This window comes from Leptonychotes weddellii, chromosome X (assembly GCF_054177405.1).
Source record: "Leptonychotes weddellii isolate Sample4059 chromosome X, ASM5417740v2, whole genome shotgun sequence".
In the NCBI taxonomy this organism is placed as follows: domain Eukaryota; kingdom Metazoa; phylum Chordata; class Mammalia; order Carnivora; family Phocidae; genus Leptonychotes; species Leptonychotes weddellii.
This window is the reverse complement of record NC_138385.1, coordinates 78268784-78283613: the sequence shown is the minus strand read 5'-3', so window position 1 is coordinate 78283613 and position 14830 is coordinate 78268784. Positions and strand designations below refer to the sequence as shown.

Here is a 14830-nt window from a genome sequence, read left to right as displayed (position 1 = left end):
ACCATGCTGTCCTGGTGATCACAGCTTTGTAATATAGCTTGAAATCAGGCAATGTGATGGCTCCAGCTTTTTCTTTTTCAACATTTCCTTGGTGATTCAGGGTCTTTTCTGATTCCATACAAATTTCAGGATTGTTTGTTCCAGCACTTTGGTATTTTGATCGGGATGGTGCTGAAAGTATAGATTGCTCTAGGCAGCATAGACATTTTAACAATGTTTATTCATGGATCAGAAGAATAAACATTGTTACAATGTCTTCATTTATTATTTATATAATTTTAACCTTATCTAAAACTACTGAGATCCTTTAATGATATTTTAAACAAATTTCCATTTCCTCTAAAAGCACTACTTTACCAGGTCTTGAAATCATATGTTCTTTCTGAATATCTTTTGGCTGCTTTCCGTGAGATAAAGGAGTACTTACATAGCTTACAGAGATATAAACTTGATTCTTTTGTATGAATAACAATTATAATATTAGTCTTTATTTCATGTGAATTTTCATCTGATTCTCTGGCTTCACATACAAAATAAATCTAGTTCCCAAAGAAATAAATGTGATAATTACCTTTTTTTTCAGATGATGTTACTTTAATCTATAAAATGAGCCCACTTGCTTTTGACTACACATTTAACATGATGCCTAGGAAAATGCCAAACAGGTCCAAAATATCTAATAGATCAAGGCAGATTGCTTTTTGGCTTGCTCTGATGCCTGTTCTGTTCAAGGCCCAGTTCTAACGTTTATATTTGAAATGACCTTGGTTTTATTATTATTTTTAAAAATTTTTTTTTTTTAAAGATTTTATTTATTTTTTAGAGAGCGAGTGAGAGGGAAACAGCATGAGAGGGGAGAGGGTCAGAGGGAGAAGCAGGCTCCCCGCCGAGCCGGGAGCCCGATGTGGGACTCGATCCCAGGACCCTGGGATCACGACCCGAGCCGGAGGCAGACGCTTAACCATCTGAGCCACCCAGGTGCCCTATTTTTAAAATATCTTATTTGAGAATCTCATCAAGAGTCGGGTGCTTAACTGAGCCACCCAGGCGCCCCACCTTTGGTTTATTATTAGGTAACCTCTCTATGCCTTCATTTTGGCATCTTCAAGTGTGGATAATAAGTATGTCTTTATTATTGGGTGTGGATTAATTGAGTTACTATAGATAAAGTAAAAATCTGATTTTATGGGGGCACCTGGGCGGTTCAGTGGGTTAAATGTAGACTCTTGATTTCTGATCAGATTATGATCTCAGGGTCATGAGATGAGTGCTGTATCAAGCTCTGTGTGGGACGTGGAGCCTACTTAAGATTCTCTCTCTCCCTCTGCCCCTCTGCCTGCTTGCTCTCTTTCTCTCATTTTTATCTAAGCTTTGTAACACTTCAAAATAAAAGTTGATTGTTTTAGTCTGTGGATTATTTACTAAGATGCCAAATAAGCCAGAAAAATTTAATTATACAAGCCCAGCATGAAAAAAGGTCCTTTTCATGTGCATTGTTGATGCTTATCTCAAAGTAATAGGACAATATTAAAAAAGCCACTTTTAATTGTATTTACCTAAGGCTAGCATTATATAATTATTTGAAATCACCTTTTGCCCCATTTAATATTATCCACAAAAAGGAAATACTTGTGATTCGAGAGATTAGGAGGAAACAGAGGAAATTGTCATCTGCAGGTAAAGAAAATTTACTACAAATCAGATATTTGATAGGTCTCCATAAATACATGATTACTAAATTAGAAAAAAATTTTCAGTTTGTGTAAGGATTCAACTGAATTGATAAAAGTAGATGTAAAACATTTTTAAGTTATAAAACAAATGTTCATAGTGATTATATCTTTGATATTTTTTGCAGATGATTGATTTGTATTCTTTAGATGTTTAAAGTTGGCCATCCTAAAAGTGACAATTTTATACAAAAAGTCAATAGTGTACACCTTTAGAAGCACATTTAGTTTTTTCTAAATGTCATTAGTTTGGACCTGTGATTAAATTTTTATTAAATGAATCACAACAATATAAGGTTTTTGGTATTGTCCTAAAATGCTGTATTCTTGGGAGTGTGCTATTTCTACTTTGGGCTTATTTTAATATTGAATCTTGCATATTTTCATCTGTATATAGCCTTCAGTAGATCATACAATATTATAACATGTGCAAATTTATCTTAGAATCACAGAATGTTGGAGTAATAATGTACCTTTTAGAAAATCTAGTTCAGGGGTGGAACAGATGATTTGGGGTCACTTTTATGCCCACAGCGTACTTTCTAAGCCTGTATGGGAGGGGATTCATGATGGCACCATAGGAAGACCACCTAGGACTCACTTCCTCACATGGATACCACAAGTTCATAAAGAAACTATTCCAAATGTAGCCGTAAAGTACCTGAGAACTAGATGAACTGCACCTTCACAACAAGAGAGATGCTTCAAAAAGGGTAGCTGAGGCAGAGATATGGCCTCACCTGGGAACCCACCCCAGATGCAGGAACCTCACAATCAGAACTGTCCCTTGAGGAGTGAAGCTATTAGGTCAGCACTGGAGAGATGAACCCCCAAAATGTCTGGTTTTGAAAATCAGTGACAATTAAGACCAAGAGAATCATAGAACTATGGGGAATGGAGATTCTGCTCTTAAATCTACTTACCCTGATAATCAGCATCAAAGTAACAGATTGAAAAGTACCTAGACCACAGTGATGGAGACCCATGTACTAATTTTAAAGTGACTGCAGGAGAAGCAGGGACTTTGTGTGAGGATGGAAGTGCTAGCAGACACTATTTCTGCAATCTCATCCTAACTTGCTGATGATGGAGTGGACCATCACCATATTTTGTACTTTTCCTCTAGCCTGCTAGCACTGGAGGGTATGCTTTGCCCACCTCCTGCAACAGCCAAGCCCAAACTGAGACAGGTAAAGAGCTTCAACCTCACTGAGCTGCAACTATCCCATACAAAAGTTTCCCATAGGGTGCCTGGCTGTGGTTGGCAGGGCAGATTGAACTTCGGGGCCACAGAAAATGGCTGACAGAGGTAGCCATTTTGCCTAATATAGATGGACAAACACAAAGAGACAGGAATGTGTCCAAATTAAAGGCAAAACCCCAGAAAAAGGCCCTAATGAAATGGTGATAAGCAACCTAAGGAGTTCAAAATAACAGCCATAAAGATACAGAACTCAGGTGAAGAATGGATGTGCACAGCAAGCACTTCAACAAAGAAATAATAGAAGTTAGAAAGAAGTGAGGATACCTTAAGGGACCTCTGAGACAACAACCTCAAGTGGAATAACATTTGCATTATAGGGGGTCCCAGAAGTAGAAGAGAGAAAGGGCCACAAAAGTCATTTGAAGAAATAATTGCTGAAAACTTAAACCTAATCTGGGGAAGGAAACAGACAGCAGGAAATCCAGAGTTCCACATAAGATGAACTCATAGAGAAACACACCACAACACATAATAATTAAAATGGTAAAGGTTAAGTATAAAGAGAATCTTAAAAGGAGCAACATATTATGAACAAGGGAAACCCCATAAGGCTATGAGCAGATTTTTCAGCAGAAACTTTACAGGCCAGAAGGGAGGAGCATGACATATTCCAAGCACTGAAAGGAAAAAGCTGCCAACCAAGAATTCTCTACCCAGCAATATTATTATTCACAATTGAAGGAGAGATTAAAAGAGTTGTTCAGATAAGCAAAAGCTAAAGGAGTTTGTCACCACTAAACCAGCCTTACAAGAAATGTTAAAGGGACTACTCTAAGCTAAAAATTAAAGGAACTAATAAAATATGCAAAAGTAAAAATCTCACTTGAAAAATAGGAAAGGTAGTGGGTCAACCACTTGCATGAGGAATAGAAGACAAAAGTAAAATTTAAAACAGCAATTAGTTAAGGGATACATAAAGGTATAAAGCTTTGGAATGTGTTCAGAATTAAGTTACTATCCAACTTAAAAGAGACTGTTAGAACATCTTATGTATTTATGTGAAGTGAACTTCATGGTAACCACAAAGAATAAACATAAAATAAATACACAAAAGGGGCGCCTGGGTGGCTCAGTTGGTTAAGCGACTGCCTTTGGCTCAGGTCATGATCCTGGAGTCCCTGGATCGAGTCCCGCATCGGGCTCCCTGTTCAGCAGGGAGCCTGCTTCTGCCTCTGACCCTCCCCCCTCTCATGTGCTCTCTCTCTCTCATTCTCTCTGTCTCAAATAAATAAAGATCTTAAAAAAAATTTTTTTTTAAAAAATAAATACACAAAAGAAAGAGAGAAAGGAATCTAAACATGACCCTAGTGAATATAATCAAGCCAAAAGGGAAAAGAGAAAGAGAAGGAAAGGAACAACAAAAAGCAGTAAGTACCTACCTATTAATCATTACTTAAAATATAACTGGACTAAATTCTCCAATCAAAACACACAGGGTGACTGGATAAAAAACAAGATCCTTCTTTATGCTGCCTGTAAGAGACTCACTTCAAACCTAAAGACACAGACTCAAAATGAAGGCATGGGAAAATATAATTACTATATAAGTGGAAATGAAAAGAAAGCTGGGGTAGCAATACTTAAATGGACAATAAACAAAGACTGAAACAAAGAAGGTCATAACGTAATGATAAAGAGTCAATCCAACAACAGGATATAACATCTGTTATTATTGGCTTTATACATTTAGGTGCCTCGATGTTGGGTGCATAAATTTTAACAGAAATACAAGGGGAAATAGGAAGGGACATTAATACCCCACTTTCATCAATGGATACATCATCCAGACAGAAAATTAGTAAGGAATCATTTGGCCTTAAATAACATGTTAGAGGGGCGCCTGGGTGGCTCAGTCGTTGAGCGTCTGCCTTCGGCTCAGGTCGTGATCCCAGGGTCCTGGAATCGAGCCCCGCATCGGGCTCCCTGCTCCGCGGGAAGCCTGCTTCTCCCTCTCCCACTCCCCCTGCTTCTGTTCCTTCTCTCGCTGTCTCTCTCTGTCAAATAAATAAATAAAATCTTTAAAAAAAAAAAAAAAATAACATGTTAGACAAGATGGACTTAATAGGTATATATAGAACATTCCATCCCCAAACAGCAGAATACACAATTCTTTTCAAGTGAACATGGAACATTCTCTAGGATTGGTCACTTGGTGGGCCACAAAACCATTCTCAATAAGAGAAGAAAAGTGGAAAATGCACAAACACATGGAGACTTAGCATGCTATTGAACAACTAATGGGTCAATGGAGAAATCAAAGAGGAAAAAATAATACCTTGAGAAAATGAAAATGGAAATACAATGTTTCAAAATCTTTGGGATTCAGTAAGAGCAGTTCTAAGAGGGAAGTTCATAGCAATACAGGCTAACCTAAAGAACAAAGAAAAATCTTAATCTAAGCCCTAAGTTAGTAGAAGGAAATAATAAAGATCATAGCAGACATAAATGAAAGACTTAAAAAAATAATAGAAAAGAGCCATGAAACTAAAACCTGGTTCTTTGAAAAGACTGACAAAATTGATAAAAGAGAGAAATCACAAGCAATACTTCAGATATAAAAAGGATTATATGCCAACAAATTAGACAACCTAGAAGAAATGGATATATTCCTAGAAACATCCAATATTCCTAGACTGAATCAAGAAAAAATATAAAATCTGAATAGACTGATTTTTAGTAACAAAATTGAATTAGTAATCAAAAAACTCCCAGTAAACTCCATATCCAGATGGCTTCATAGGTGAATTCCAGTGAACATTTAAAGAAGTGTTAATACCTTCCCTTCTTGGGCGCCTGGGTGGCTCAGTCGGTTAAGCGACTGCCTTCGGCTCAGGTCATGATCCTGGAGTTCCAGGATCGAGTCCTGCATCGGGCTCCCTGCTCGGCAGGGAGTCTGCTTCTCCCTCTGACCCTCCCCCCTCTCATGTGCTCTCATTCTCTCTCTCTCAAATAAATAAATAAAATCTTTAAAAAAAAAAAAATACCTTCCCTTCTTAAATATTCCAAAAAATTGAAGAGGAAGGAACACTTCCAAACTAACTTTACAAGGCCTTTATTACCCTAATACCAAAATCAGACAATGACACTACAAAAACACAAAATTACACACCAAAATCTCTGATGAACATAGATGCAAGAATCCTCAATAAAATATGAGCAAACCAAGTTCAACCACACACTAAAAAGATCACAGAGTGTGACCAAGTGGGATTCATTCTAGGCATGCAAGGATGATTTATCACTCACAAATCAATGTGATACACTATATTAGCAAAATGAAGGATAAAAATCCTATGATTATTAAAATAGACAAAAAGCACTTGACAAAATTCAACTCCATTTATGATTTAAAACTCTCAACAAAGTTTGTATAAAGGAAATATACCTCAACATAATAAAGGCCATATATGACAAATCCACAGCAAACATTTTACTCAATGGTGAAAAGCTGAAAGCTTTTCCTCTTGATCAGGAACAAGACAAGGATGCCCACTGTCAACACTTTCATTCAATATGGTATTGGAAGTTCTAGCCATACCAATTAGACAAGAAATAAAAGGCATCTAAATTAGAATGGAGGAAGTAAAGCTTTCACTATTTGCAGTGGGGACATGATACTATATATTGAATGTCCTGAAGACTCCACCAAAAAACTAAAGTTGCAGGATACAAAATTAATATACAGATGTCTGTTGAATTTCTATACACTACTAATGAAGTAGCAGAAAGAGTAAATTAAGAAAACAATCCCATTTACAATTGCATCAAAAAGAATAAAATACCTATGAATAAATTTAACCAAGGAAGTAAAAGACTTATACTCTGAAAACTTTGAAAGAAAGTGAAGACAACACAAATAAATGGAAAGATACTATGCTCATGGAGTGGAAGAATACTGTTAAAATGTCCATACTACCCACAGCAGAACGCCAATGGCATTTTTCAAGAAACTAGGACAAATAATCCTAAAATTTGTATGGAACCACAAAAGACCCCAAATAGCCAAAGCTAATCTTAAAAAAGAAGAACAAAGCTGGAGTGTCATGATCTCTTATTTCAAACTATACTATAAAGCTATAGTAACCAGAACAGTATGGAATTGGGATGAAGACAGGCACATAGATCAATAGAACAGAATAGACAGCCTACAAATAAACCCATGCTTACATGGTCAATTAACCTGTGACAAAGAAGGCAAGATCATACAATGGCAAGAAGACAGTCTCTTCAATAAACAGTGTTGTCTCTTCAATAAATAGTGTTGTGGACACTGGACAGCTACATACAAAAGAAAGAAACTGGGCCACATTCTTACACCACATGCCAAGTCAACTCAAAGTGGATTAAAGAATGCAATGTGGGGCACCTGGGTGGCTCAGTCTGTTGGGTGTCCGACTTTTGATCTCAGCTCAGGTCTCGATCTCAGAGTCATGGGTTTGGGCCCTGTGTTGGGGTCCATGCTGGGTGTGGAGCCTACTTAATTAAAAAAGAAGAATGGAATGTAAGACCTGAAACCATAAAACTGCAAGAAAACATAGGTAGTAAGCTCTATGACGTCAGTCTTAGCCATTTTTTTCTGGTGGGGGAGGAATCTGTCTCCTCTGGCAAGAGCAACAAAAGCAAAATAAACAAATGGGACTATATCAAGCTAAAAAGCTTTCCCACAGCAAAGGAAACTATCAACAAAAGAAAAGGCAACCTACTAAATGGGAGAAGATACGTGGAAATGATAATCTGATAAGGAGTTGATATCTAAAATATACAAAGAACTCCTAAAACTCAGTAATGGCAAAGAAAAACCAACCCAATTAAAAAATGGGCAGATGACCTGGATAGACATTTTTCCAAAGATATATAGATGGCCAAAAAACACATGAAAAGATGTTCAACAACATTCTTCATCAGGGAAATGCAAATCAAAACTACAAATGAGATACCACTTCACACCTGACAGAATGGCTAGTATCAAAAATGTAAGAGTTAACAAGTATTGGTGAGGATGTGCAGAAAAAGGAACCCTCGTGCACTGTTGGGAATGTAAATTGATGCTATGCTACTATGGAAAACAATATGGAGGTTTCTCAAAAAATTACAAATAGAACTACCATATGATCCAACAATTCCACTTCTGGGGATTTGAAGAAAATGAGAATACTAATTCAAAAACATATATATGGACCTCTATGTTCATTGCAGCATTATTTATAATAGCCAGGATATGGAAGCAACCTAAGTGTCCATCCACAGATGAATGGATAAAGATGTGGTGTGTGTGTATACACACACACACAATGGACTATTAACCATAGAAAAGAATGAAATCTTGCCATTTGTGGCAACATGGATGGACCTAGATGATAGTGTGCTAAGTCAGAGATTGACAAATACCATAAAATTTCACTTACATGTGAAATCAAGAAAAGAAAAAACAGAAACAGACTCATAGAAACAGAACAAACTGGTGGTTGCCAGAGGGGAGGGGAGCAGATGAAATAGGTGAAGGGGATTAATAGATTTTACAACTTCCAGTTACAAAATAAGTCATGGGGATGTAGTGTACAACAGAGGGAATATAGTCAATAATATTATAATAACTTCGTATGATGACAGATGGTAACTAGACCTAAATGATCATTTTGTAATATATAAAAATATCAACTCATTATTGTATACTGAAACTAATATAATATTGTATATCAATTATAATCTAATAAAAAATAAGAGTGATAGAAAACAAAAACCAAAAGCCTCAGCCTGGTAAAAAGAAGTATAAAAATAAAATCTCACAAATAAGAAATAAATATTAAAGTCCAACGAACAAGTATAGGATTTCTTAGCTGCACATTGGAAACTGTAGTACCATGGAACACTACCTAGACTTCTTAGGGAAAAAGATAGCTACAACCTAAAAGTCTGAAATATCATTATGATAACATTTACCAATCAGGGTGAAGGAAAATTATTCATAGAGCTGCAAAATTTTATAGACTATTTCCCATGTGCCTCATCTATGGAAAATTCTTCAAAAAGGACTATTCAACTGCAAAATAGAACAGCAACTTCAAAATCAGGGAAGATGAAGAGAACAAATAGTAATGAGCAATGACTCATGCAATGTATGTATAATTAAGTTTGAATAGATAATGATATAGTGACTAGGAATTGGTAATGTTGTAAATGCTAGATATTCTTTCTTTAAAAAAAAGCCTGTGTGACTAATAAAATATATGACTATAAAACAACCAGCTTTAGTGCCCAGTGTCTTACTTTTAACCAGATTCATAGATTTATGTTAATGCCATGCTATCATGAGACATCTGGCATTACAATCCCCAATCTAGTCCAACTCCCTCTATTTGCCCGTTTAGATAATGACCTGGTTCCCTTCCTTGGTGCCAGATATTTACTATCAGTGATGTGTAGTGCCTGCAAATAAGTAGGATTGTAAGAAAAGCACTTACTGGTTAGGTTTAAACATTGAAAAAAGAGTCAGTAGCATTGGGATTGGAGGTGGTCTCCATACCAAGGTATGGGATAGATTAATCAGTGAATTTGAGGCAGTGACTTGATTATGATATACAAAAATTATAATTACCATTTGTGTATATGCCAAGGATTTAATTAGACGTGTTATATATGTTATTTCATATGATGCTTAGACAGCCTATAAAGACAGATTAGTATTATCCTGTTTTTCAGGTGAGGAAATTTAAGACTCAAAAGAGTAACCTGTCCAAGTCTCAGAGCTAGTAATTGGGTCAGGTTACCTTTTTATGTTTTCAGTATTTCCCCCCATTCAAATATTAAATATTTGAACTACTAGGTCTCATGCCTTTTGGGATTATAGTCTATGTTTGGAAATAACCTAACACAATTTCTTCACTAGCCTGAGCTTTCTACTAGGGGCAATGTGTAATTATGACATTCAATGAACATCTGTGTACTAAATTTTGGGGGTTGGAAAGGGAGTTGAGGGGTAAGGTCTGGTGGAAGGGGACCTCAAACAGAACCATTAGAAAACAAAAGCATTCATCTGTAAAGCGTTTGACTACTGAAGGCCTACAACAGCCTAAAATAGCACATACCATTAATGATGATGGGGATCAGGGATCAGAAACTTCAGAGCTGGACATGGAAAATATTTGACATTTTTAAGGGAATATTATTTGGTTTAATTGAAAAACAGGAAATCTCTCACGCTTTGTTTTTCCTTCTAAAATGTCATAGCTGAAAATATAAATAACTCCCAAGTCTTGAAAAAGACTCTTGGGTTCTCATTGACCATTTTAGGAAGGATCCAGAGTGAACATCGTAACATGATTTATTTGTAATTTCTTGTCATGGAAAATATAGGCAGTCGGTTATTTAAACCAACAAATCTGGTTTTGGTTTTTGGTTCATTATGTTAATAGAACCCAGACATTTGTTCATTTGCTATTTCCCATCTTTTGATCATACTGATTTTTATTTTATCTTTTATTTTCAGAAGGAGTTTTGGAACACCTATACAAAAGCACAACAAGGAGAGAGTAACAGAGGAAGTGACTGGTTTCAGTTTTACCTTACCTTTCCATTAATCTTTGGTCTCTTCATTATCCTTCTTGTCATTTTTCTAATTTGGAGATGCTTCCTCAGAAACAAAACTCGCAGACAGACAGTAACTGAAGGCCACATTCCTTTCCCACAGCACCTTAATATTATCACTCCACCTCCCCCAGCAGACGAAGTGTTTGATAGCAGTGGATTGTCACCAGGCTTTCTGGAATATGTAGTTGGGCGCTCCGATTCTGTCTCCACTCGCCTATCCAACTGTGATCCCCCACCCACCTATGAGGAAGCCACTGGCCAGGTGAACCTCCGGAGGAGTGAAACAGAACCTCATTTAGACCCACCCCCAGAGTATGAGGACATCATTAATTCCAACTCAGCCAGTGCCATTGCTATGGTGCCTGTGGTCACCACCATCAAATGAAACTGCAACCTTCTTTTTACTGTAATCATTTTTAAAATACTAATGAAAGAACTTTCTAGCACTTTACCACTACATAAATGCGCATTGACTTATTTTATTGGACTCTGACAGCATACCACTTTACATTTTCTGATTTGATTTTCATTAGTTTTGTTTCCTACTATAAAATCATTATCCATGCTCATTATCTCTAATGGAAATATGTGAAGAGGGAAAAAATCTTAGTGGAGGTCTTCACGTGATGTGATGAGACGTGTATCAGCCCAGTATACGTGCAAGTGTCTTAAAAAGCCATTAACTTCTGTCTAAATCACCTATAAAGAAAATATTACTCTCCAAAATTGGGGGTGGGGGGAGACACCAACAATTTGTGTAATAGCCACATGCTGTTGAATTTTGAAAATAAGATGAACTTAGCATGTTTTCTAATTCTTCCTGGATTTTGTTGACATCCCTTTTTCTTCAACTACCTTAAATAAATGCATGTATTCCATCTTGATTTTAGGAACATCTCAGAAACAGAGAAGGAAGGCACAAATAAAGGATACTTTATTTATAGCGTATAGCAAGAATATCATTGGTCATTAGTGACATTTGGCTAGTTTTGGAGGAAGGATTTTGTTGTTGACTGCCTTTCCCCACCCGCTCACCCCCAAATTAAACAGTGTTGCTTAGTGTCTTTGAATGTCTCATGCTATTTGTATTAACATCTTGGTAGAGAGGATTTCCTGGTAACATAATAGTTTCTAAAGTAGTTATATGTATTAATGACAGGGAATAGATACAGATTTCTCCTTTGCTCATTTGTGACAAAATTATTTTCTTTTTGCTATTTTATTGCCTTTTACTCTACTGTCTACTCCCTCTCCTACCACCACAGAATCTATAAGAACCTAAGAATTTAGTTAAAATTCTTGAAATTATTTTCTTAGTTTTTGTATAGACTGGAGTCTTTGCCTCAAGATGCTTAGGAGGCGTTTTTCCATTAAATTAAGAACTGTGATTTTATATTGCTCTTCAGTTGGTGGGGGAAAACTGCAAAGTCTGTGTTGTGCCAGGTGCACAATAAATCTGTTATAGTTTTACCTAGATCTCATTATTGTTGCTCTTTCGTTTTGTATTTTCATCATTTTTTTTTTTAAGTGCAGGATTTTTCTTTCTTTTCCCGTGGAGTAGAGGGAACAGGCTATGAATTAACTGCCAACATAAACTGGCTCAGAAAGAAGTTGTTTCATATAAAGTTCCATTATGTATGCACTGATGGAAAATTTACTATATTGGTCAGGGAAATGGCTGTGCCACTCCCAAGCCTCCTTAGTGTTGGAGAAAATGGTTAATTGAGGCAGAAGGAACACAGGTTCTGGAAGCATCAGCCATATCCTGCTGCCTCCATCTTCATCCCCACAGGCCCCTCTCCCAATCCTGCCCTAGAACCCCAAAAAGGAGGAATGCTGGGGGGAAACCCTGAACTAGGACTCAGATGACCTGAATTCTCATCCTGTTCTGTAAAAAAGGTACTTGCCACGGTGCTCTGGGAAAGGCCCATATCTGCACCTCAGATTCCTTAACTCTGAAACGGATAATGTCATTTGGCCTGCCCATCTCCAGGGGCTTTAAAAGGATCTAATGAGGTGGTGTGTATGAAAGTGATTTGTAAGATGTGAAGAGCTGCCTACGTGTGATGTCATAGCATTGTTCTTACTGTGCTTCAGGGAGAATTTTCTCCGTTTCCCTAAAATGTATCAGAGCTTTCACATAGTGAGAACTAGAGGAGCCGCTCCATTAATGGCTAACATGCTCCTGATCTGAGTATGTGGGCTGTATTATACTTCTGTCCCTCTCTGGTCTATACCAATGCTGTGCCAGTTCAAGAGATGACAGCCAGCTTAGCACAAACAGGATTTAGCAGATGTTGGAAAGGGAACTAAGATGTATATGTTTAGTTAATAGGTTTTGTAGCTTTCATGAACTAAAAATTAATAAATCTTGACCCTGGTCTCAGTTGAAATGACTATTATTTTGAATTTGACTGTGAGCACATGGTGACTTTTGGCTTCTTACAGCTAAAAATGGGAGTGTTTGATCCAGTGACTTGTGTGTGCATGTATGACTATTTTGGTTTATTTTTAAAGGAAAATTAAGGTTCCTTTTGTGTGGATTTTTTTTTGGTCATTAACATTAGGCCTTAGATTAAACCAGCAGTTTTTAAAGTGTGCCTGGCCCATGAACCCCTGGGAGTCCTTGAGAGCCTTTCAGGGCACCTGTGAGATCAAAACTATTTTCATAATAATACAAAGGCATTAGTTGTCTTTTCACTCCGTGTCTCAAAAAGTAGTTGAAAGTGTAAAACAATGCCATTTCCCACAAATCTTTTTTCTGTTTTAGGAAATACAGCTATTTTCTTAAACATGTTATTTATGTTAGCATGTAATAAACTTTAATTTTTGAATACTTAAATTTTTTTTCAGTTTTATTTTCTAATATGGCAAATATTGATGGATATAAACTATATAAACAAAAGCTCTTTAACATCCAGGTCTCTAATAAATTTTAAGGAGTGTAAAGGGGTCTGGAAATCACAACTTTTAGAATTACAGGAGAAAGCAGGATATTCTATTACTACATATATATTCTTGCAACTTTATTTTATATTTTAAAGTCCTGATACTGGATTTAATGCTGCCTCTTAGAGATACCTGCATTACAATATGAGAATGGATGTTGGTTCTTGAAGCAAAGGCCAAATGCTTAATCTAATCAATGGCTACAGCTTTTTCACCTGTTGGTCAAAGAAAACACACCACTCTGTAGTGATAACTGACACCAGCCATAGATCTCATGGCAGCATTCATGGGATAATGACAGGATAAACAAAAATACCACTTTCTTCAAGAAACATTCTCTTAGGTTTGGTTTGTTTGATTTTGACTTAGTTTTACATTTTTCAAAACCCTTTTGCTGCCCCATCTGGTTTTATAAACTGAGTTTCTTAACATTTGTTATAATTAAAGGGGCTCGTCTGGAATAATATGTATTTTTTATGCTTTTGCCTTTCTTACATGATTGATATTACATTCACCTTTGGTCATTTTTAAGAAAGGTTTATTTTTGCAGACATATTTAGTACCTTTCTTAAGCAGTAACTAAATTGAATCAACCAGTTTGCATTTAAATGAGACACTGGGCTTAATGGTCTTCCAGTGGAATGATTTCCAGGCCTCCACATGCAGTGGCTGTGTCTGGAATCCTACAACTGGCACTTTGCCTTTCTGCTTGGAATTATATCTGTTTAAAGTGAATTAAAGGATTTCTTTTTTTTTACTGACCAGTACAAATACAAATGCTGTGTTTGATTGATTCATTGTTAATGATGACTTCAAGATTGATGATCTGAGACAATAACTTGGTTCTGTGTAAATAGCATGTATTTTATTACAATTCACATTTTTAAACACTTGGTTTACATTAAATTATGGTATTTAACTATTTTTATGTTTATACTAGGTAAGGTTTTTCTTATGTTTCTGTGTTTTTGGTATGCTAAATAAAGCTATTTTTAAACCCAAGAGATTTTTTTCTGCCATGCATTAATTATATTATGGTTAGGTAATAAACATGCTTCATAAGCTTTTATTAATTATGGTCTTTTTAACAAGGGAAAATTGTCTTTTTTTTTTCTTATCAATTTAAGAAATATTGCTCAGCAAAGAAATCAGAAATTATCTGGTGAAAACTTCAGGATGTTCTCAGCATAAGAAAGGATTTTCTGTACTAACTTTTTGAATGATGCTGGTGTGATAGAAAATGGGAACACTCACTCCAAAGGGACCTCCCTGCTGTAGTGTAGTTTGTCAAGTATAGTGT

The 14830-nt window shown here is 36.3% G+C and overlaps 1 protein-coding gene across 3 annotated transcripts in view; it reads left to right on the top strand.

Annotated features, from left to right (window-relative positions):
• Window positions 1–14527, top strand: part of PRRG1 (proline rich and Gla domain 1) — a 90771-nt gene extending 76244 nt beyond the window's left edge. For all 3 annotated transcript variants that reach the window (XM_081809008.1, XM_081809009.1, XM_081809011.1), the window contains exon 4: window positions 10481–14527. In XM_081809008.1, coding sequence (XP_081665134.1) covers window positions 10481–10966 — 486 coding nt within the window. In that variant the 3' untranslated portion in view covers window positions 10967–14527. The remainder of the gene's footprint in view (window positions 1–10480) is intronic.
• Window positions 14528–14830: the final 303 nt, after the last annotated feature.